This window comes from Pocillopora verrucosa, chromosome 7 (assembly GCF_036669915.1).
Source record: "Pocillopora verrucosa isolate sample1 chromosome 7, ASM3666991v2, whole genome shotgun sequence".
Classification (NCBI taxonomy): domain Eukaryota; kingdom Metazoa; phylum Cnidaria; class Anthozoa; order Scleractinia; family Pocilloporidae; genus Pocillopora; species Pocillopora verrucosa.
The window spans coordinates 7257349-7282906 of record NC_089318.1 but is presented as its reverse complement, the minus strand read 5'-3'; the positions used below and the strand labels follow the sequence as shown (position 1 = coordinate 7282906).

The 25558-nt window shown below is 37.7% G+C and overlaps 1 protein-coding gene and 1 pseudogene across 1 annotated transcript; both read right to left on the bottom strand.

Moving 5' to 3' along the window:
• Positions 1 to 2573: 2573 nt before the first annotated feature.
• LOC131769253 (uncharacterized) lies at positions 2574 to 5283 on the bottom strand (annotated as a pseudogene).
• A 3078-nt stretch (positions 5284 to 8361) lies between these two features.
• On the bottom strand, positions 8362 to 17449 carry LOC131769258 (uncharacterized). The gene is made up of 5 exons (XM_066170102.1): positions 17380 to 17449; positions 13981 to 14341; positions 12616 to 13436; positions 10042 to 10239; positions 8362 to 8626 (listed from the first exon to the last, which is right to left on the bottom strand). Exons 2-5 carry the CDS (start codon positions 14329 to 14331, stop codon positions 8362 to 8364), a joined length of 1635 nt encoding a protein of 544 aa, XP_066026199.1. The 5' UTR covers positions 14332 to 14341; positions 17380 to 17449.
• Positions 17450 to 25558: the final 8109 nt, after the last annotated feature.

Here is a 25558-nt window from a genome sequence, read left to right as displayed (position 1 = left end):
CGGTGTGAGAAGAAGATGCAAAGACATAGCTAAGAACGGTGCCTCGACATCGGGAAAGTACGACATTTTCGATTCAAACAATAAACGGTTTTCTGCTCACTATGACTTGCAGTCAGAACCTGGCTTTGTATCGGCATTAAAACAATCGTTCTCCTTGGGCAAGAAGGTCATTTTTGCGGGGCAAAGGGTTTGGTACCAATTTTGCTATGACTCAAAGTAACGATGAAATGGAGTGGACATTGTAACGACTATCGAATGGTGTAAATGTCTGGTGTATGAATGAATATGTCAACATCTGAGGAAAAAATTTCTTTAACTGCACCTGCTTGACGATACAGCGTTCTCCATAAGTCTTGGCACAACCAGGTTACAGTAGCAGAGTAAGAGGACGTGAATTTGATGGAAGACTAGGTGAAGTCAATTACCAAAACAATTTCGGGGAGTATGGGGTTGTGCGGGATGCGGATTTTTTTTTTTTTTTTATATTGTTACGGTATAATCTAACCGACAGGAAAACACTATAATCCTACAAATTCAACTACTCTATTAAACAAAGAGTGATATTCTCAATAGGGTGCGACTCCTAAAAGCTGCACAGCACTTATCGTTAATGAACTTAATTAGATTTGAGATTTGTATTGCTGGATATCAACTGTTACGAAGAGACCGCTGTGGAAAAGCTGGTGGAGGTGTTGCTATTTATGTTAAAGATTATTTAAATTGTGTGCGGTTCATTAAGTATGATGTTCTTATCTTGAAGCTGTCTGGATTGAAGTATGCGCATTCTCCCAGCGACTGCCTGTTGGTTGTATGTACAGACCTCCTGACCTTACTGATTTCTTTGATAAATTTCGCAGTGTTATGAGAAAAAAAGTGGCTTTCAAAGAAAAATGTTGTGATAACTGGTGACTTTAACGCTGATCAGCTCTCTCCCAATTGTAATAGTTCTATGCTAAAACGTATTTGTCAGGCCTTCAACTGCCGAAATTTAATAACCCGCCCCACGAGAATTGCTAAATCCCCAAGTACCCATCTTGATTTGATTTTCACCAATAATTTCCCTAAAATTTTTACATCTGGTGTTCTTGATTATAGTATTGCCGATCACAAGTTTGTTTTTGCTGTTTTTATGTTAAAGAAACAAAACGAACGACCTATTTTGAAGAAAGTGTACAGTTACAAGAAGTTAACTGAAAACAAGGTTGATTTTAAGCATGAACTAAAAAAACGTTCCCTGGTGGGTTTGCTCTGTGTTTGATGACATCGCCTGGGCGTGGGAAAGTATGTACAGGGATATCCTTGATGATTATGTCTCTCCCCGTGATGTCAAAATTAGGAAGTTCCCCTTGCCTTGGATAAATTCAGAAATACGTAAAGCTAGGAACAACAGATACAAACTACTGAGAGCCTATGATGGTTCCTCTCTGACTGCAGACACCTGGGCTAAGTATAGACGGAGGCGAGTACTTCTCGCACTTTTCGAGTGTTCTTAAAAAATTCCCAAGTGCTTGTAGAACTCAACAATGCTCGAGGAAAAAGTTTTTTTTATTTCTATTAAAATAAGATACATGAAAAAAGTTGGCAGTTTTGATTGGTTAAGATAAATGCAGTTTTCAGGTAATTTAATGCAGAAGAGGGTTAATTCAGTGCAAAGAAGTAACAAGAGAAGAAGGGGGAGAAGGGATCGGTTTTCGAGTCATTTAACTGCAATTCACTCTTAATACAAATATCAAAATAGTATCTGAGAGTAGGTAAATTGATGAAACAGCATTCAGGCGATTTAATAAAATGTGATGCTGCCCCTTCCTATAGCTATCAAGTCGTCTACAAAGTGTAACTTTGCAATTTAGTCTTCGTCTAAAGCTATGTAACTTAGTTGCATAGCTACTAAGACCCCAGTTGGCCTTTATCCTTGGTTGTTCTAACTCCTGAAGATAATATATTTTAATTTTGTAGGCTTTTTAATTTAATTTAGGATCATGTTAAATCAATTGCATGTGCATGTTACAGATATAAGTTTATATAAAAGTTCGTAAGGCGTATTTGAACATATTCGTATGATAGCTTACGCATGCAAGCCATGAATCATTACTTAACTACTACTACAGCCCAATTTTGTTCCTGTTTTCAAAAAGGGAGCCAGGATTGCTTTAGTTTTGCATTTTGGTGTAGAAAACTCGGGCTAATCTCCTACCTATGCAATGCAAAGCTAAAAACAATGACAGATTACAACGGTTTGCTTATTTCTCTTTTAATTCTTAATAGTTCCTGTGATATCATATTTTGTTCTGATTGGCTGTCTATATTGTTTCGGTTTGACAACACTCTTTGAAAAAGCATTCTATCAACGTCATACTACCAAACATCTTATGGGAAGCGGCTGTAACGAGATTCAAAAGCAATTTCTTCGATTTAAGAAAAATTTTCCGAGAAACCAAAAGTCTATGTTTAAAAAAACAAAACAAAAAGCAGCCACAACCAATAAAAGACAGAATCCTTAAAGAAAAACAAAAACTTAATCTAATACTCACAACTCATTCTAGTTTAAGTAGATTATTGGAACTTAGAATAACCTATTCATGTTTAACCCCAAACCAGTATTGCTTTGTTGAAGGATCCGAAGAGGAGCAGCGGTGATTCGTATTTATCGCTCCGGAATGATACCGTCCAAAATTATTTTCGTTGTTAACTGCTCCTAGTGACCCATCAAAATCGCATTCGTTTTCCTTGCTTTTGAAACTGTTCACGAACCAACCACCATAAAGATCCATCTTGTGTAGGCGGTGCAATCAGAACAGTTAATTCCACGGATGTTAATGTACTCAAACAGTTTGCAATCTCCACCCCAGTCCCCGAATATGTCATGACCTGCCAGAACAACGCGTGCGTAGTCCGTATACTGCAGGCCATCTGCAGGTAAGTTGCATGTTACTCTCAGATGTGTGGAGTGATTTGAGAGAGACTGAATATGTGATAAGGAAAGGCGATAAGAGTTCCAGTCCGGTTCATTGTTATTGTCATTCACAGGGAAATCCGTGCCAAACCCCTTATCCTTATATGTGGCCTTATTGGCGATGGATAAGGACTGTATCAGTGCCCATACAAAGCCAGGTTCTGACTGCAAGTCATAGTAAATAGAAAACGGTTTATTGGCTGAATCAAAAATACCGTATTTTTCTGATTCTGCGGCTCCGTTGTTAGCGATCTCTTTGCAGTTTCTCAGTGGATGTGTAGTCTTACCACAACGCTTACCAGTGTATTTGTAAAACCGGTTCAGTTTAACCTGGGGCTGTGGTTCTCACAAATCTCCTGACATACTCCCCCGTTGAGGCTGGGATTCTGGCTGCAGCATCTATTAACGCAGCGATGTATCCCTGGAATGTAGCTTTCTCCACCCTAAGGTGGGTGGGGGGGCAGACGTACAAAAAAGAATTGGTCTAAGCTTGCCTATACCAAGTTATTGATGCACGCGGGAACTAAGTTTTAAGAGCACGAGAGAAGCGTAAGAGTTGCCTGAGTGCTCTTCAAACTTCCCAAGTCCGTCCATAACTCGATACACGCACAGCTAAAGCGTGAACAAATTTCGTTATAACATAGCATGCAGACACAAGTTGTGCTCGAAAGAAAAGAGTTTATTACAACTTTGTCGGATTTACCAGGTAATCGTGTTCTACCCGAAAACTATGAATAAATGACAGGTAAAAGCGCCCAAGAAATATTTTGAGACCAAATCTTTATTCAAAGAATCGTAAATTTTCTGCTCTAAAAGCAAAAAATTTACTAACTAAAAATTGTTTAGCTTTGATCTAAAAAATCTGAAAATCGTACGATTTCTAAAACAAAATCTCCTATTAAACAAAACTTTGGTACATATCGACGCTTCAAAATAATATTTTCCGTTCTAATGAAGAGTTTCCAGCGTCGCAAAGCCTCAGTTGAAGTCAGAAAACTTAGTTCTGTTCCATAATTCTCATCGCGTTTGTGAATAATCTATTGTCAACTCCGAAACTAATTACGTCGCTCGAAGAGCTACATGCTCACTGTTTTTTTCGAAACGAGTCTTATTCAGCATATTTTGTTTTCATTTTGAGCTACAAAGGTCTATCTCAAGCGGGACAGAACGGAAAAACAATCTTCAGTGATAGTTTTGAATTCTCGAGGCTGAACTAAACGGGACTTTTAGCCGCAGTGAAAATGCACTCTTCATGTTATGGATGCAGCGACGAGCACCAAATATACATTCAGTAATTTGTTATATATTTAAACTTTTCCGTAAACAGTCATACGACAAAAACATGCTGTTGTATTCGGCGCGTGGGTAACAACCGCCCAATTGTATCCCGGTCGGATAATAGACAATTTTATCAACAACTAACGATTCTATCTCTCACCTTCACCGTGTAGCTTCTCACCAAGTCAAAATAATATCCTCCTTGTTTCCATTTCATCGCCGCTGGCTCCATGTCTTTGTTAGCGTCGTTGAGCTCACAGTTATTTTCTTTAGACAGAGGGAAATAATTCATGAATACACACAGGCAGTCATCTTTGCACTTCAAGTGACACTGGGTGGCGCTGTGGACTGTTAATCTTTGAAACACGTGACCCTCAAGAATGTGATTATAGACGACATCCTCATCGATAATAAACTTGAAGTTTTGACAATTTACTGTTGGCTGCGCCTCTTTGGTGTGAGTGAGCTGAGATACCAACAACATCGTTTGTAGATAGCGAAGAACACTCACGATGGACCTTAAAAACGTACAAATGAGATGGTTATCTTAATTCCATAATTATACCGAGGCATTTAAAATTTAGTTAGGAGCAATCGGAGTCTACTTAGAAAAAAAGGCAAAAAATCGTGAATAGGTACGTGATCGTACTATGGTGTAAACGCGACTCGAACTCAGGTTACGATCAAGATCTTAACAAGCGTCTTAAAATGTTTCCTTCGTTTGACGCGAAAGTGATTACGTAGTGCTTATTAAGAAATGGACCATTGTTCTCCAGGATCGAATATCTCGATGACAGATTAAATAACTAATATAAAAAATTGGCCGAGATTGAAATGGAAATCTGAGGTACAGTGTGCATGGCGCACCAGATATATTTTGCTGTGTTGATGGTAGAAAAAAGTGACTTACCGAATAAGTCATGACGCATGAGTCTTGTTCAATCAACGGAGTAGAAACAAATTGCATGTTGTCTCTTCTCTCCAGTAGTTCAGTAACAAACTTTTGGTTTTAACTGAGTACCATCTCACTGCACTAACCTTAAAATGTCCATTGTTTTATGGCTTCAGAAAATCCTTCGAGAAAGATTTGCGGGCGAACAGATGTTGTTGAAACTATATGTATATCCGGTAATATCGATGCACCTTTATACTTGAAAAATAATAGAAAAACACGATAATGAATCAATTAAGATCATTTGCTCTGTTTAAGACGTTACCTTGAAGTCATCCGAAATAAACAATGGATAAGATATTCCATTTCTGTTGACACAGAATTCAACGGAGAGTATTTCACAACTAAAAATTTGCATCAAATAACTGAAATAAGTCACGTTTACAGCGATGATCAAAATTTGATTAACCTTTTAAATGTCGGGAACTTTTAACGTTTCATGTCAAGAGTTCTCAACTTTTCTGGGACAGTTAAAAAAGTGTCCCTCTCACCATTAGCTTTTTTTCGGCTCATATTAACAATGTTTGTTTTTCCGAAGTCATTAACCACGCACCAGGACCACTACAGCAAGCCATGACAAAAAAAGGTCGGTGGAACAAAGGTTGTTTGTTGCCATCCACCGTTTCCTAATTAGGTAGAAATGAGAACTGTCCAACATTAAAGAAACAATTTAAACTACCAGTGACCTCCTGAGCTTAAACATACCGCGAGAACACTAATTGATACCGACAACAATAACTAAGACGGTAGTAATGGCGTAAGTTCAGAAAGACATAGCTGAAACTAAAACTACCGTCACACCATCGCACAGCTGGTTTACATACTTAACGAAAAAAGCTACACTATGTTAGTTTAAAATCGCGATCATTTTTCTCCATTACAAATTTATTCTTCGCAGGGTATCGATAACCGAAGCAATCTTTCTTCGATTTCGAGTTTGTTTCCATCCAAATTATATTTTTCTCATCCGACCCCATCAGGCTCCATGCGTCAATATGTACTTCATCATTTGACCGGCAAGACCACGACAAAAAAAAATTCTACAGGAAAATCTATTACTTTATTGTTTTTTTAGAGGGCACGGTAACGAATCCTGCAATCTGATTGGTTCTTTACCCGGTCAGTATTTTCCTATCTCTGCCCACGGGACAAGGTAACGCTTTCGTGAGTCGCCGAGTACATCCCAACTTTCGTTGTCATTTTTCATAAATATACCTCGTTTTCCAGCTGGGCAGTATTTTTAAGCAAACACGTCGGTCACTACCTCAAGCCGATAAATAACTTATGAATCCTCTCTTTTCTCTCTATCAAATCACTTTGGTTGACAGAAAAATTTTGGTTTCAGAATGAATTTGAATAAACAATAGTGTCATTACGTTGGTTGACAAGCGGCCTAAAAACTGCCTGCAATTAATTTTAATCGTTCACAAAAAGTACCCAGAAAGTTGAAACGTGAGGTATTTGGTTACAGTTAAACTGAACGATGGAACTTTCATTCATTTAATATCTGAATTTTCTCGAGCAATTTGTTCGTAGTGAAAGAGCGAGCGAAGTTTTAATTTAAGTTCTACAACAAATATACGCTCCCGGTGAGTCTTTCCAATTCCGTTCAATTTAGACATTTGTACCGTAAATTGCACAACAGAAATTGAAGGAATTTTTTGAGTAAAGGCCGCATTAAATTCCCTTATGTCTCGTTGGAGTGTGCCGTTCGAATTTATTTTTGTGAAGGAAATACCAGAGTCACACACGCCATTGCAGCAAACAAACGAGCAAACTCTCACAACTTCAAAATAAAAAAAATCGAATTTACTCACAATTACTTTCCTCGCCATTTACTTAATGAACAGAGGTAAATCTTCGTACATGAATGAATGGTCGATGAGAGTGAATAATACTTTCCGTTAGATCACTGACTGATTTTGAAGAAGACATTGTCGTGACAGCCCTTGCCAAACTAGTTCTGATGTTTTTCAAATGTTCCTACGCTTTTTTTTTCTTGCGCGCTCTCTAATTGACAGGTGTCAGATTGTGGCAGATACTTGTAAAAATAATGTTTCAAAGTTTGTTTGGAAGCCTTTTAAATCATCTTTATCGTTACGGAAATGAAAATGTTTCGCTGAGGCATCTCTCTTTAATTTGCATCACCGCTATTTTAACTACCATTTACTCACTCAAAAATTGTTCAGTTTATGGAAGATCTTGCCGTATTTACTGCCCTAAATCATTCGGGTTCTTTCGGAAAGAATTTCGTCAAGTTTAAAAAACAATAAATATGTTATTTACCGGCTAAGGGTCGGTCCGTATGGTGAAAAACTGTGACCTCGGTCTTGAAAATGCTGCCCTCGGCCTACGGCCTCGGGCAGTATTTTCAAGACCTCGGTCACAGTTTTTCACGATACGGACCTCCCAGCCGGCAAATAACATATATTTATTTATTCGAGTCTTACAATTCATTAAAAAAGTGACTTCTTTCAATATTTCTGTTTTGTTTTCTCATTTCCAACGTTAGAAGTAATGTTCTTGGAAAATGTGACAGAATCATGCGACTGCATGGTGAAAGGCTATTCGGGAGTTTAAGATTTCACAACGGCGACGTGTGGTAAAATGTTGCTGAAAAAAATGTTATTTATGTTCCACTAAGTTTCTCACCAATAGCTCGATGTGTTAACCGTTTCTGATGGTACGACATCTTAACTTCGGCACAACATGGGAATGTGGTGACAAGTTCAAAGTAAAAAAGGTGACTAAATTGCCGTGGAAGTAACCTTGTTGAGAGAAGGTATTAGTTGGTGATTTCACGTCTTTTTTCTGTATGCGAAGGACGGCTGAGAAATGTACAAAGTTTTAAAAAGCACGGGTTTCGCTATTGTTTAGCTCTTTAGATCTTTTGTTTCGCTACGTTCTCGCTTTCGTCGCCGTCGTGGTTTTTTTCTAAAAAGGGCCTTAAGATCCGAGGACAGCGAGGTCGTTAACTTGGGGGAATGGGGAGAGGTCGCCGTCGTAAGGCGCGAAAAATAACCTTAAGAACACTCGTAGAAGATGCAGTCTGCTCCACAACAGGCAATTCTCCTTCTTTCCACTTCTGAACGCGATAATTTTGTTTACGCAAATATGCAATTGTGTCACCTCCACTTCTACTGCTTTTTTTTGCTTTGGTTTCACTTCTTCCTCCTCTTCATTCCGCTGCCTTTCCTGTGTTCCGCTCAGGTTTTCTACAGCCTCTGTTTCTCATTTCCGCTGCTTTTGCGTTGTCAGTTTTCTTCTTATCGTTTTCTACGGTTTCTTCAGCTGCGGCTGCGGCTATTTCTTCCAGAGCCTTTTCCAACCTACTCAAATGACATTCAATTCCACTTGCCTTCTCTTCTTCTTTCATCTTTGTTTTAAATTTCTCGCTCAGCAGTATGTTTCTTTCTCCAACAGCAAGCTCACTGACTTTGAATCTGAAAAACTACAATAATGTTTAGCTGCAGAGATTTTTTTCCTTAAACAAACTCGGGTAAATCATTTAGATTAAATTCCTGGTTTAGTTTTAATATTCATTACGAATATGAACTGAGAACAACTTACTGGACTGTCTTATTTGAACTCGTCTCCATTTCAGCCTATTTGAGTCACCAACTTTTGAAGCTGTTTAAAAGGAAAAAGAAACTTCGGTCAGTTTTCGTCTTTGAATGAGTTCTACAACCATTTACATTTGTCACAAGTTAGGAAAAATGTTGACAGTTCATTATATATTGAAAATATACGATAAGTTCATTTGAAATGACCTTAAAGTAAAAGAAACTTACTTACGTTTTAGACAAAAGACAAACACTTCGTTTTGACGTCGCAGACAACACAGCTACGGTGGAAAACTTCGCGCACCGGCTACCGGAAATGCGCCAGCAAATATTTTAAGCTTCCGCTCGCCGTCTTCCCTAAAGTCCCTATTTGCGGATCGGTTTACGTCAATCTGTCGGGCCCTACATTAATTGAGGCTTTCATCCACCATTTCGCCATTATCGATGACTAACACGTCAATGTTGCGTGCGTTTGAACTTGATTCCAGATAATTCTGGGCATTTCAATCGGCCACCCACGCATGTACAATATAGCCATTCAGAGTATGGAGTTACCTTTTTTTTTGACAGAAATCTGGCAGCTCTTGTCCAATAGAGAACAATACGAGTCAGAATAGGATTATGATTTTGCATGTTCACCCCCAACTACCTCGAATACATAGAGATTATTCTATGGAAAGTGCGTACGAACGAGTTTTATTCACGGGTTGCGATACACCACAAAAAAAATGAGCAAGTGAGCGCAGCGAATGAATAAGTATTTTGATGCATCGCACTCTCCATGATATGAAGTTTTTATTTCATTCATACTTAGATTTTTTCTCATTGAACAAAAAATTTCAAAGATTGAAAGTAGACGACTTTTCAACGACGAGTGTGAAAGAAGACGATTTTATCGAGCTTTTGACTTTTAAAATGTAATAGTGTTATCTATGGAACATGACTTGAATAGTGAAAGTCAAGGTAAAAAGCGTTTGTAGAGAGACCGCCTAAAAACGCAAAATTTAAATATTAAGATATGGATGCTGAGTATTTAAGGTGGCCTACGACGTAGCTCTTGTGTTTGTCTACATTCCTCTTTGATAAAGAGTCAGTGTAACCATCTGAAATATTTAACGTTTAGTTCAAGTTCAATTCCTGAGGAGGACCACATTTGAAAGCATACATATGATGTCATTGTTCTTTCTTAGCCTTGCTCTAATGGTTTCTCAGAGTGGTATTTTGTCGGCTGAGTTTCCTTTTCTAAAGAAGAAAATGAATCCACAAAAAGTCACAAATCATATTTAGCTCAACACCTGTGCTGGGTTGTGGAAGCAGGCGAAGACGAGCAGCGGTGATCCTGATTGCTATCGTTGCAGCCATACTCCCCGAAATTGTCTTCCTTGTCGATGAGTCCTCCTGCTCCTCCATCAAATTCACATCCCCTCTCAATGCTATCACAAACCCTTATGTGCCAGGATGCCTCCTCTGACTTTTCCAATTTTTGCTTTGCTCTTCAATATGAGGCAAATACTTCCACCTTTATATCACTCAAAACAATTCAACTAAAAGAGACCAGAAACAATGAAAAGAGCTCGCCATGAGGTGTTTTTCATCGAGAAAGATCGACACTTACAGTTGCATGTCAACGCTTGTTGTCTCCACAATTAGAAGGAAAAAAATTGACCACGGTATTTCCGTATGTTTTCCTTGAGTGTGATTCAGTTGAATAGCCCTTTTTTTCTTTTAGTACTCCTCAGAAGTGTCTTAATAGCTAAAAAAAAGGAGTTTAACTTTTTTTTTCTTTTTTTTCTTTTTTTAAATTCGTGGGAGGATATACGTCGAAATGTGTCTTTTAATTATCTTTAGAATAGTGATCACAAAAAAAACAAGTAATTTCACAACAAGAAGCGGTAGAGACCAGAGACAGACAAAGGAGATCGCCAATAGTCTTTTAATCTTTAAATTGTCTTTCATTCAGAAATATAGATACTTACAGCTATGTGACAAAACTCATTCTCTCGCTATTGAAAATTTTCCTTCGTTTCCATAGAGGAATTGACTTTGTTACAGTTAAAAGAGGCAGTTGAACACGAATTATGAATGATGGTCGATCCGGCTCCAGCTCTTTATTTTTGGCTGAACTCTCTATAAAGGAGTCCACAAATGCAAAGGTTCAAAAACTGAAAAACAGTCCCATTGGAAATTACGTCACTTAACCTCCTTACTTTTGTATCCGCCACCTTTAATGATATTTCAACTGGGTTTCTTTTAGGTTATTTGTATACTAAAGGAGCTGAATGTTTGGAATGACGTTTTTAAGCAGTATCAGTACGCAAACAGAAAAAAATAGAAAAACAATTTAAGGAAACGGTACAGAAACAATCAAATTTAATTTACACCACGCACAAAACTAGTGTCCCTGGTTGGTACAGTGTCGTTTCTCAAAAAGCGCTTCATCTTCATCACTTGGGCCTCCATCATGCTGTTTAATATGGACAAGTTTTGCTCATAGCATAATTGTTCAAAATTTCCCCAACAAAGCGACGTTTACGACCAAGTTGGATCGTTACGATCGTGTCTTTGTCTGCAGACAAATTTCACCCATTTTCCTCTCACAATGTGGATCGTTCGGGAACTGAAACATTCTATGCCCGGTGCCGGAACGATCTATTGTGACAGCTTTGCTGGTCAGAGCCGGGGCACCAGCAACACAATATCGCCCTCGTTGCCGAATTCGACTGAATTCGATTTTATGTTACCAAAGTGACGTCAGCGGTTTTTTGTCAAATGGTACTTTGGCCGCGCAATTCGAATACCTTTTTTGAGGGGAAAATAAGATGATGTCTCACATTATGTACAACAATCCTGAATGACGTTTACACTTCACTGGTGCTTCTCTTGACAAACACCTGCTCCGACAACTATACCTACTTCATCTCCTACATTTTAAACATTTCAAAAATTGTTCTAAGAAGAAATGTGCAATGTTATTAAGTAAGCAGTGATCCTAACGAAGCACTTAAGTACCTTAGTCCTTGTCAAAGAGAGGCTGTTGAGGGATTCTCACAGTTATGTATCGAGCCCCTAATATTAAAATCAAGCAAAGCTGTACATATTTATCACCAAGGAGAAATTACTAATATCACTGCCACTAAGTAAATACCATTTCTCCTCACTGTACGGATTTTTAAAGCGAAATCAAGAAACCTAAACTTAAAGCTTGGTTTTACAAATGATCAAACTAACGAAGCCGAAGCTAATTTTCAAAAAAAAGAAAAGTAAAGTAAAAGTTAAGAGAAAACGGTTGATTGACCGAGTCAAGAAAATGTCGCCCTACGACGAGAAAACATGTCATTATTAAATTAATAGCGTACGGAGGTATTTAAACATCTCTGAATCTAAACACAAGCATTTCAACTTACGATTACTTACTTGCTTGAAAATAATTTGCATAAATCAACTAATGGTGAGCTCTGAATGTGTTTTCAAAGACGAATATAAAAAAAGGCCAATTTTATCGACCTTTCACTTTTAAGGTGTAAGTGTATTATCTATTGAACATTACATGAAAAGATGAAAGTGCAGGTAAAGAGTGTTTGCTCAGAGACCGCCTAATTCCTTCAATTATTGAAATATGGACGCTGTGTATCTAAGGTCTAAGGTTGCTTATGACGTCACTCTTGTGCATGTCTGCATTCCTATATGATAAAGGGTCAGTGTAACTATCTGAAATATTAAACGTTTAGTTCAAGTTCAACTCCTAATTGGACCAAACTTTAAGGCACTTGATGTCATTGTTAGTTCTTAGCCTTGCTCCGATGTTTTCCTACTTTCAGTTGGCTGTCTTTCCTCTTCTGTGAAAGGAAATAAATTTGCAAAAAGGTTACTCGTCACATTTAGCTCCAAACCAATGCTGCGTTGTAGAAGCAGGAGAAAACGAGCAGCGGTGATCCGGATTTGAGAAATTTTTGTCAAATTTTCCGAAATTGTTTTCATCGGAGACTCCACCTGGTGTTCCATTAAATTCACATCCATTTTTTATGCTATTGTAACTTCTTATGTGCCAGGACACATCTTCCTTCTGTTTTGTGAAAGCGGTGCAATTAGAACAATAAATTCCTCGGATATTGACATATTCGTACATCTGGCAGGTGTTCCAGGTACCAAAAATGTCATGACCTGCCAACTTAGCGCGTGCGTAGTCCGTATACTGCAGGCCATCCGTAGAAAAGTTACAAGTTGCTCTCAGATATGTAGAGTGATTAGCAAGATACTGCATCTGTGATAAGGATAGTCGGAACTCGTTCCAATTTACTTCCCCCTCTTCAATATCAATCTCAAGGTTTTTGCCAAACCCTGCATAATTGAAGGTATTTGTCTTGGAAAAGGAAAACGATTGTATTAACGTCCATACAAAGCCAGGTTCAGACTGCAAGTCACAGTAAACAGAAAACCGTTCATTGTCTGAATTTGAGATGTCGTATTTTCCTGATGTCGAGGCACCGTTCTCAGCTATGTCTTTGCAGCTTCTCGGATGTTTCATCTTCTTCTCACACCGCTGACCAGAGTATGTGTTAGGACAGGTACAGTTAAACCTGGTGCTGTGAGTGTCACAAATCTCCTGACATACCCCTCCATTGAGACAAGGATTGGTGCGGCAGCATCTGTTGATGCAATGATGCTTCTCGGGTGCGTATCTGTCTCCACCCTACAGCAAGATTAAAATAATTTTTTAGCTCACCATGCTCATCGAATTGGGTTGGCATGTACTTTTGAGCAACCATCGACAAATCTCACCGGAATCGGATCGAATTGATAACAAACAGTGCGAGCAAAGTACGTATGCGTGCAACACATAGCGGGGTGCCAGAATGGAGATGAAATGTCCCTCGAAATTAGATCTGTAATGCAGTAATACAGCAATGGTTAAGTCAGTGATGTCTTTAAGAAATTTGTAGTGGCTTCTCTTCTGCCGTTCCCTTCGCATTACAACATGGCCGTTAAGGAAAAAGTTTGCGAGAGAGAGAATGGACCCAATCTTCTCTCAGTCAAATCAGTTTGTTTTAGTTTTGTCTAGACCAATCATATCACAGACAAAACAGTGTGCACAAAATTGTCTTTGGCCCGGACTGACATATAACACACCTCTTTTTTAAGGAGTACCAGAAAACTTGATCATGTGGGAATATTTATTTTATTTACGAAAGTTGATAAATAAATGAATAAGGAATTAAATGAACAGTGTATCTCACCTTCACCGTGTAGCTCCTCACCAAATCATAATAATTTCCTCCTTGCATCCATTTCATCGCCGCTGGCTCCATGTCTTTATTAGCAACGTTAAGTTCGCAGTTATTTTCTTTGGAGCGAGGGAAATAGTTCATAGATACACACAGGCAGTAATCTTTGCACTTCAAGTGACACTGGATGGCATTGGGCACTGTTAATCTTTGAAACACGTGACACTTAAGAATGTGATTATGGACGACATCTTCATCGATAGCAAACTTGAAGTTTTGACAATTTACCGCTTTCTTTGCCACAGAGGAGAGTGTCAAATTGAATACAAACAGCATGACTTGGAGGTATTGTACGATGCCCATAGCAATGGCACTATTAATATGAAGAAAGAAGAAGATACATGATTATTACCTCTGACAAGCATGGGGTAATCTGGAACGAAATGAATCGATATTTCGGTCTCTTTCTTAAAAGCGACCTCCATTGATAAAAATTCATGATATCAAACATTTGCTCATTTGTGGAAAATGCATGGATGCATTTTTCTGATCAACTATGAAATTGTTTCCCTTAAAGCGTTAACCATAATATATATTTTTTTTAATTGCAACGGAAAGAAAATAATCGTTAGCAAAAAAATTGCCAAATTTTGGTCGTTAGCCGTAAGAGCCATTACCATATTAGACCTTCTTCTGATTCAGTAAACGTTTTGGAAGACAGAGAAGAGTGTATTCGTCTCGCTGTTGATTTTCACTACAGAATCACCTATTTGCGGAATTTCGAAAAGAAGACTAGGCAAACATTCAAGCCCAAACGAAATTGCTCCTCGATGGTTTCTGCAAGGAATACTCCACAAAAGGAGCCGTAAACGTTCCCTGCAGTTTAACCTAAGCTTTTTTTTCCATTTCGAGGCTAGAATGATCGGAACGAGACAAAATTAACTTTTACTCGACGGTTTCGCTAGATAGCTGGTAGTAATCCGAATGATAAGATCGACACGCCGTCCCGGCATTCCAGGAGAGAAATCAAGGTTGAAGTACCCGCAGCCACCACAATCTTTACTTTCCATGAATCGAGTAACATTTTAAAAGATAAAAAGATCTGTCTAATGTAAAATTCTTCAGTTTATTTTAATAACTTTCGATTCTAACTCGTCACATTAACTAATTTTGGTCTCACTTTTTATAACCAACGAAACAGGTATTTGACAAGGGAAAAATTAGCATAACACGTCACGCAATACATTAGGTTGATTTTGATGGCCGCAGGGAAATGTTGAGTTTGTCACTCAAAACCGCTGTGTTCCGTAACAGCGTTTAATCATTTATGATGGAAACAAATTTGCAGAAAGGAGGGCCAGTTCATCCTGTTCCTTATGCAAATCTCGGGAGAAACTGCAAGAATTCCTTCAAAGTACATGCCTGTTGTTTTGGAAATAACACTGTAACGTATTTTAATGTCTGACCAGAGTGCCAAATTTTATTTTTTAATTTTGATCTTCTTCACACTGTGCGTATTTGATGACCTGATGTTTCAACGAAAATTATCGAGAAGGCCCGTTATAATCACATTTATTTACTTTGTAAGTCACGCAAGCGCTCTAGCGTCACGATCGATCACGTTTACGCAACGTTTTAGGACAACTCGGCATCTAATCTCCATTCAGTTGTTATGAAAACCTAAAATCCTTAGCGTAAAAGATAAAAAAACCCAGTTTGAACATTCCAAAGGAGATCTTAGTAAATTTTCAGAATTATGCAAATAATCTTTGACACGAGCGCAATTGAGAAAATTAAACACATGGATTGGCGTTGTTTTAAGATGTTGGTGGATGAAAATTAGAGATATAACCGCGGGTTTGTGGCAATCTGTAACATCATTGGTCTATAAGCTATTCACTGACATGCCTTTTTAGCCCGATTTAAGTCTGCATTTTGAGAATTCTTTTGAAAAAATAGGCGAATTTTTGATACTCAAATTAAGGTCGATATTCAAATTAAGGTCGAAGAGGAGGGTCTCCTCTGATCACGCTGGTTTGAAAAATATTTCAGGTGAAGTTTCCATATTTTGTCTGTGAACTAACTGAATACATCTTGTAACTTGTAGCAAGATGGAATCCCGTGAGCTACATTATTGCAGTCGCTGTGCACAAAATCTGTGAAATTCACACTTTCGATCGCTATCTACTTTCGATCGCTGATCTAGCCAAAAATCATTTTTTGGCTTGTGGCAACGCAAAAAAAAGAGAATTGGATAACAACTACACTATTCTGGAAACATGTGTCTTAAACCCTTTTCATGGGCAAAAAAGAAAAGAAAAACTTTTTTCCGACGGGAAGTCGAGAGGACTGCTCTTAGCGAGAGTGGTACCTTACAAAGATGCCCGTGTGGAGGCCGTTAACAAATTAAAAAGAAAAAAGATCTGCGTATGACTTTTCTACGGTGTGCGGTGATCTGAAGCATAAAAAAAATTAATAAAAGTTGGAGTCCCGTGACAACTGACAACATATATCAAAACTACTTACCAAAAGAAACTCAGTGACATTGAATTAGACATTCAATACTGGACTACTGTTTAGACCATTGTGATCTTTCGCCATAATGTATATAACATGCGATAAACAAATAGAACCTTTTCGCAAATACCAGATGCTTCAGATGTGCGCGAAAACTCACACATAAATGACATTCAACAAAAACACTAAAGTTCTGTCTCCAAATTTTTCCACCCATTTTATTGCGAAAAGTTGCGTAAAATATATCGATTTTTAAGATAGAAAGCCATGTGATATAAGAAAGTTTTCAAGCCGGCATATACGTTATGAACGATGTCTGATAAATCACACTTAAACCTAGATGTAAACATGAATTGGTTAGATAATGTTTCTTTCCAAAACAATTTATTGCTGATATGATTTCTCCAGTCTGGTAACTGCCAACGGAAAATTGATAATAATTATAGCTAAGAGTTAGAGTGCACTTCGCGATTAGGGAGTGACTTGAGTAAATTTAGCTTCAAATCCCTTTCCACACTTTACATGGCGTCTCACGGTTTTCCTTGAGAAGAATTATGGGGAAGAAAATGATGCTTGCACCTTGCACCTTGCACCTTGCACAGCATTTTCTGTAAAATCACTCTACTAATTTAATAGATAAACCGTGATATTATTTTCATCTTAAGATTTCTCCCTTTTATGATATACCTTGAGTGTACTTGTATTTGGTTTGGTGACCTAAAGCTTTCTACTCCGCCGTTGTTAAAGTCCTGTGAAAATTTTCCTACATAAACTGGTCATTCGGCTGGCATTGGATGCTTAAACGCAAACAGTTATATTAACGTTTTTATCTAGATTAAAAACAGATTTTATCTTGTTGAGCTGGCTGTCCAAATAGGAATTATCTCAACTTACCTCCTCTTTCCGGCCTCCTCTGCCTTTTCCAATTTTGGCTTTGCTCCTCGATACGCGGTGAAGACTTTCACCTTTTTATCACTGAATACAATTAAACTTCATAATTAGAAACGGAAGAGAGCATAAACAAAGAATGGAGGTTGCCATCACCAAAATAAAGATACTTACAGCTGGGTGCCAAAAGTTATTGTCCCACTATTAATAGGAAAAAATTTCGTACGTTTCCACAAAGGAATTAATTTTGCTACTGTTAAATAGCTTGAAAAAGGCAGGTGAAAATTTTACATGAATTATCAATGATGGTCCATCCGGCTCCTGCTTTTTAATTTTGGCTGAACGCTGATAGAGGGGCTCACAAATAAAATTTCTTAACTTTAAAAATTTGAATTTAAATCTCTTAACTTTAAGAAGTAATATTGTTCTTTACGCTCCTATAAGCATCACTCTTCTAACGTTTGGCTCAAAGAAACAAAAGACTGCTATGAATTCTATGATTATCTCGCGCCTGTTTATCAAGGTTTGTCAATTATTAAAGACTAACTATTTATACCTCTGAAAGGACCTCGATCCCATACCCCTCTATTCCGATAACGGCTACAACTCTGGGGGAAGATCTTGCCTTTCTGAAAAACATAGTCTATTTTCTTTACGGGTTGATATATGAACACAAAGTTCACGAGTTTTTTGACCTCCTTCCCCTTGGTTTTAAATTCAAGTTTAATAGAGTTCCGACTCCCTCCTGGGCTTTTATAATTCTGACCGTTTATTCAAAGTGTTTTTAAGAATAAAAATGTGGCTAAACGAAGATGTTGCTTCTTTCAGTAGACATGTGTACTTTGTCATAAGGTTTTAGAATTGTTACGGGACGTTTTCAAACTAATCGACTTTCAGTAACTTTGAAGGCAAATATCTTTCTCAAAATGAAGTGGAACTTTGTATTCGAAACATTTTATTTGATTAATTTTTATTGCTGAGTTGCAAGCGTTCCCCTACGACCGAAAAGTTAATTCGGGATACGGAAAAAAAAGTTTGCTTAAATATGAGTGAACTGTAAATACGAGCCTGTTTTGAAAGGTTATGTGTCTTTTTGTGCCCATTGTACAACAAATATAGGCTGATATTTGGATCAGAAAATGTAGGGGTACACTTTCAGGTTGTTTAATGGCACGAATAATTTTCATTTTCTTTTTTTTCTGAGTCTTTAAAGGAGAAGGTGTTATTAATTTTTTATTAGCCTTTCCACGGCTTAAAGATTTTGAAATAATTTGAAATTTTTTGTTTTTAATTTGTTTTCTCGAGTTTGTTCGACAATTCACTGCTTGCCTCTAAATCTCTCTTTTCCCTTTTCTTTCATCCGTGAGAAAGCGCGAGTCTCGAACTCGAGTCTGCCTGAGGTAAGAAAAAAATTTGAATTGAGAAATGATAAGCGAGAATTTCGTATGCGGCTATGCTACTTGGAATATGAAATTATATTTTCATATCTTTTTTACCTAACAGTAACTTATGACATAGATCCTCTAACCTTTCGCGAAATGTCAGCCGTAGAATGATTACGCCGTTGCAATGCAGTCACGACACCAAATTGTCACAAGACTTTTGTAGACCAGCGACCTTGTCGGAAAACTCCTCACCTGGTTAAAGCGAAACTTTTATGCGCTGATAATTACTTTCTCCTTATTAATGCATGAATAGGAACGTTCGAGATCTGTAGTTTATGATAATTATTGTAATTCAAAAAAAATGTTCTGTTAGCTCGGATTAAAACAGTCAGACGTTTCTCTTAAAACGTCTCAATCTACATCACTTTTTTCAGTGGACACCGCCCTGTAATTAAGCCTGAGTCACACAATTTGGCATTTTAGTAATTAGAGCATGTCTTGAAATGAACTATTGTTTTTAGGTGAACGAAATGGAAATAACACTAAAACGCTGTTTGTAGGCAGTTCACAAGCCAATGACGGAATACGCATATCTAGCATGAGCTGACTATTTAAGTCACATCTCAGACTTCATTCATTTACTCGTTCTTTCTTTAACTCAATTTGTCGTTGGGCGCACGCAATTTTATGAGCCTTTTATGAAAAAGCGTAGTAAGCTAATAAAACTTTAATATTGCTGTAAGGTGGAGACAAATACAACAAGGCTGAGAGACTCAATCTATTTTTCATAGATGTTGGAAAGAATTTAGCCGAAAGGTTTCCAAGTGCTTGCAATCTGCACTTGGACCTGACGGTTTTTTTGCTGGTAGCCTGCCTATTGCAGGCTCTTCGGCTGCAGCTGGGCTCTCTACTGTGTTCAAGCACTGTTCAACTACTATTAGCTCCCCTACGTTGTCCAAAATGGCAAAGATTAATGCAATCTTTTAAAAAAGCCACAAAATGGAAGTTTCAAATAACAGACCCATATCTCTTCTATCCATCCAAGTAAGCTTCTCGAAAGCTAGGTGTGTCACATTATCGATGAACATCTTGCTGATTGCAAAACACTTTGATACATTTTTTAATTGTTTTCCTTAAAGCATTAACCGTAACATTTATCTTAATTGCAACGAAAAGAAAATAATCGTTCGCAGTAAAATTACCAAAATTTTAGCCGTTAGCCGTAAGAGTCGTTACCATATTAAGACCTTCTTCTGAGTCAGTAAGCGTTTTGAATGACAGTAAAGAGTTTATTGGTCTCGCTGTGAAGTCGATCTTCATTACAGAACCATTTAGTTGCGGAATTTCGAATTTTCGAATTTCGAAAAGAAGATTAGGCAAACATTCGAAGGAAATTGCTCCTCGACGGTTTCTGTTAGGAATGCTCTACAAAGGAGCCGTAAACGTTCTTTGCAGTTTAGCCTAGGCTGAACACAGTTTACAAATAACTGATTGTCAGCTCAAATGCTAAGCTGATTTCTCTTCATTGCCCAGGTTGCAATGGAGGGAGATATATTGGCAAATGGAACTGATGTTACAGTTAGCTGAATGCAAAGCTAAATGTCGAAGTATATCAAATCTCAGTGAAACAGCCGCTGCAATGAAATTTATCAAAAACTGACGTTCATGTATCAAATCGCCCAAGTTTGAGGAGTGTTTCTTGAAACGTAAAACTTTCCGTGTGTGTCCTTTATTTAAAAAGAAAAGCGTTTTGAAGATATGAGAGATCTCAGAACGTTTTGTGTTAGAAAGCCAAAAAAGGAAAACTCTACCCACCATCAATTATTAAAAGATCCTCTTTCAGTGATGCACTTATGAGTCTTTGCACTCTACAAAATCAACTCTAAGAACGATTTGGAATGTATTATTCACGCTTTAATATTTAAAGACGATCGCATTTTTTCTATTTACCATAAGAGTAAGCTTTCTTTCCATCGATGAATGAAAATATCTCAAGTTTCACCACACCTATAAATTTTGCAAACATATGGTTGGTTTCTTTTTCAGCTTTAAGAAAAGGAATAGAGTACAAACCAGTCGGCTAAAAAACTTTGGTCTTATGTTGTATCCGTAGACTGGAAAACACATAAGTTCTGTCTGTGGAGCCAGTTAGTAATTATTCACCGAAGTGGGGATGAATAGGGGTGGACATTATCTCTATTATTTACATCGACACTCAGGTAAATGAATGTTTTGGTAGTTCCCAGACAGAGGCCAACAAATGTATTTACCGCGGGCAATAAACAATAAGCCTTGACTGCGCTCTGTCCTGTTATAAAGCACATAGGAAGCGGCTAGAGCACGAAAGAAGTGTAGGGAGAAACGCGAGACGTAGTCCAGCGTTTCCCCTCGCTTCTTGAGTGCTCTAGCCGCTTCCTAAGTGCTTTACAACAGAACAGAACACAGTCAAGGCTTCTCTATTTTTTTTTTATTTTTATAATAAATCATCCCTTAAATTCCCCAAGCATTACTTTTAATTTTAAAAACAAACTTTATTTCCGAAGCGAACTACAATGTCGTCAGCCTGCTCTATACTTTCATAAATCAAGCAACAATAAGCCAATCAGAATCCCTGTTCAATGGTTCAATTAATCTGATTGTCTGTACAAGACTAAAGCTGCCAAAAATGTCAAACCATGAAAGTTAAAAAACCTTCAAAGTTCACATTCTGCGATAGTTTACAGACTTAAATAGTTCGGCAGGTCGAATTTGACACTTTTGTCGGAAGGTTTTTAGTCTCTAATACAAAATCTGAACATGAAATGTTCAGTGAACTTCAGCCGAATTGTGGTTCATAAAAACACGTAAGTTTTTCACATGACAAGTAGAAAACAAAGTGTTCAAGGCAAATTTTTTATGAATGAACGACAGCCGAATTCACCGGAACATGAAGATCGCTTGGGATGATGTGGCCTTCTACTCAACGCATCGGAAAGGATATCAGAGCAAGCCCTGATTTTTTTTCACTCGAAGGACGGCCGATGTAGTTTCTGAGGCATGATTCACTGCGATGTCCGGAGATCGCCATGACGAGCTAGCCGCGATGGACTCAGCATGATCACATTCGCTCTGACACCGTCTTGATTAGTATGAATTTTACCAGCTAGGCCAGTTTGGTTATATTTTTCATCATTCCTGTTTTGTTCTGTTTTGTTTTTGAACACAAAACTTTATATACTATACAAGTGATAGCTGTGTTTGATTTGTGTTACCGTACGTAAGCTCGCAATCTAACTGCGTGAAAACCTTTAAAACTCGGACTGTCCATTTTGTTTTCTCTTTGAGGATTTTCGTAACGTAAATTACGGTGCCTGGCATGTTTACAAACCTTGGTTGGGTTTGTCTGTTGCTACTTAGCGGCTCGCTTGTTCCGAAATTTCACTTTCAATTATGGTAAAAAAGCTAGAGAGAGGTCCCGGAAAAGGTTGGACATAGTACAATTAGGCGGATGGCGTGATAGCTTTAGCTCAGCTCTATGCTCTATGCACTCAGCCTAAGGCATCGTTACGTGCGCGCGCAATCTACGATACATTTTAGTATAGGTAATCATATGATTTCGAGTGCAATTCGGAATGAATAAGCAGTTGTAAATTTTTTCCAAGACCAGCAAAATTGTGGTCTTTGAAAAATTTGCAAGTGCTTGTTTACTCCAAATCGCACGACAAAAATCATGTGATTACGTATTAATAATGTGCATGAAAAAATACGAGATAGCTTATGATAATTATGCAGAAGTGAGGCGCGCACATGAAATGCAAAAATAATTCCTTCAAACCCTGTAAGTGACATTGTGCGTTCGGTCAAAAGAACCACTTACGATCAAAACAATAATATAAAATGATATTTTTACATCTTAAGGCCCAAAAAAGTTCAAAGTCCGGCTAAACAATTCAAGAAGTTGTTCAGTCTGGTTTGTTACTTCTTTGCACTGAATTAACCCTCTTCTGCATTGAATTACCTGAAAACTGCATTTATCTTAACCAATCAAAACTGCCTACTTTTTCCATGTATCTTATTTTAATAGAAATAAAAAGAGCTTGTTCCTCGAGCATTGTTGAGTTCTACAAGCACTTGAAAACTTTTAAGAACACTCGAAAAGTGCGAGAAGTACTCGCCTTCGGCTCGTGTTTCTCCGCACTTCTCTCGTGTTCTTAAAAATTTCCTGCGTGCTCATACAACTCAACAATGTACTCGGCGCGTTTTTTTATTTCTTTAATAGAGCACGCTCTTTCAACCAATGACAGCGCGCGATATATCCGAACTTTATTATAATAATGTGTAATGTTCTGAAACTTTTTAATTTTTCAAATAAATTATAAAAAAGCGTCGATTTTTTGACGCGTTACTTTGAAAAGCTACGTGCATAAGAGCTTGAAAGCAAGGAGCAGGAATTAACCGTAGCCTGTTTTGCTTGGTTTTCATAGTAGGAATTCCTCTTTTGACAGAGTAGATCTTTTCAGGATATTCGTCTGCCTAGTAAATTGAATGAAATAGACTTCACAACGTAAGTTTACTAAGAGAAAGAGAGGGCATTTTTATTATTTAACCCTTTTTTCAAATCCTTCGACCAGGTACATAGTGGACTCGTTCTCTTGACAATAGATACAACGTGAGCCGTTTTCGACTCCAAAGATGTAAAGATTTCTTTGTGCAAATATATGAAAGTGGACTTCTATCATCCTACTGACTCCTGAGATGCATTCAAAAGGCTGGAGAAGAGATCGGTTTTCGAGTCATTTAACTGCAAATGTGTCTTTCACTCTCAATACAAATATCAATATAGTATCTGAGAGTATGTAAATTGATGAAACAGCATTCAGGCGATTAAACAAAATGTGATGCTTCCCCTTCCTATAGCTATCAAGTCGTCTACAAACAAACTTAGTGCAACTTTGCAATTTAGTCTTCATCTAAAGCTATGTAACTTAGTTGCATAGCAATTAAGACCCCAGTTGACCTTTACCCTTGGTTGTTCTAACTCCTGAAGATGATATATTTCAATTTTGTAGGATTTTTAATTTAATTTAATTTAGGATCATGTTAAATCAATTGCGTGTGTATGTTACCGATATAAGTTTATATAAAGGTTCGTAAGGCGTATTTGAACATATTCGTATGATAGCTGACGCATACAAGTCATGAAATATTACTTAACTACTAATACAGCGCAATTTTGTTCCTGTTTTCAAAAGGGAGCCAAGATTGCATTAGTTTTGCATTTTGGTGTAGAAAACTCGGTCTAATCTCCTACCTATGCAATGCAAAGCTAAAAACAATGACAGATTACAACGGTTTGCTTATTTCTCTTTTAATTCTTAAGAGCTAATGTCAGCATGCATCAAACAAACAGCGGCAAGTCACCCAATTTGTTTTCACTCCTACTTTCATAGTTTGTAGCCCAATATGTTTTAATAATTGTGGTGTAGTGTTTTTGTAAAAAATTATTTTAGTTTTCGAGAAATAATTTTTTTCGTTCGACCGCTCAAATATGCAAATTTTCACCGTGAATATTACCCGAGTTGTGACCTCATGTGACAAATGTATTAGACCTACGGTATTTCTGTGAACATAATCCTTTGTTTTATCATCTAAACTTAATCCCCTGTCGTTATTGAAGCTGGCAAAGAAATATTTATTTTTTGGTGAATATTTTTGTCCGACATGCTTTTCCTATGTTGAAAAGTAGAATCAAAACAAAGACAGTTTTAACAATAACCGATATGACAAAATCCACTGAGCTTCAAGCTTTTATAAGACAAAAAGATGGTTATAAAGTTACTGTAAAAATTTCCTTGTGTATTTGTGTTGTTCTATCTTGAGCCGAACTCGAAGTCCGGCAAAATTTACTTGATGGCGACTATGAAATATACATGGTGCGCTTACTTGTCGCCACCGTTAACTGGCATAAATCACTACAATTTACAAAAAAATCTAACATAACACTCTTACCTTATTTACTTATGATCTTATTAGCTGTTTCGATGATCACGTTAACTATGCTCTACCACATTCTAGCCAGGTTTGAGTTCCAGTTTATATATCTTCTCTATCTTATCAGTTGCGTAACAAGCGTGGCACAGAAATTCAAAGATGAATCAACCTCCGAAATACCAAGAGATGGGTTTTTTTCCTCTTTGCCTGACATCCAGAAAAACCTTTCAGGAATTACTGCACTCAGAAAACTAAAATGTCCAGATCCATCAATGATTCCTTTGCCGGCTGAAGTCAAAGTATGGTTACCAGAGTCAATTTGATTGACAAGCTACATACTGATTTAGCTAACTGATCTGTTTCACAAGCGTCTCATCTTACATGCTAAACTAAAGATTTGCTGTTTAGTTTAATCGTTCGCTGGTGGAACTTGTGGGTTAGTTGTCGAGAAGACCAAGTCGTTCCCTTGCGTGATTGTTAAAAAGACATTTCAAGTCACTTGCGGAGTTGCAAGTTTTCAGATCCAGAACACGAAGTTGATCTTATATTGTCGCGTGCCGGCATCCTCGAGACGCCAAAAGATATCGATGATTTTACAAATTGCCCCACTCAAAAAATTTCGGTGTTGGGTGGAATCGTGGTTCCAGTAGCAGATGTAGGGTGCCGCAATAAAATGTCCGGCCATGGTAAAGGTAGGGTTAAGTCGATTCCAGAAGCTGATAGGGGAATTGGCAGACTTGTATCACAGATATTACTCAAGATGTCTGGAAAATTCGTACACTCTGGCTTCGGTAAGTAGGCTACTTACCACCGTAAGCAAAATTACGCGT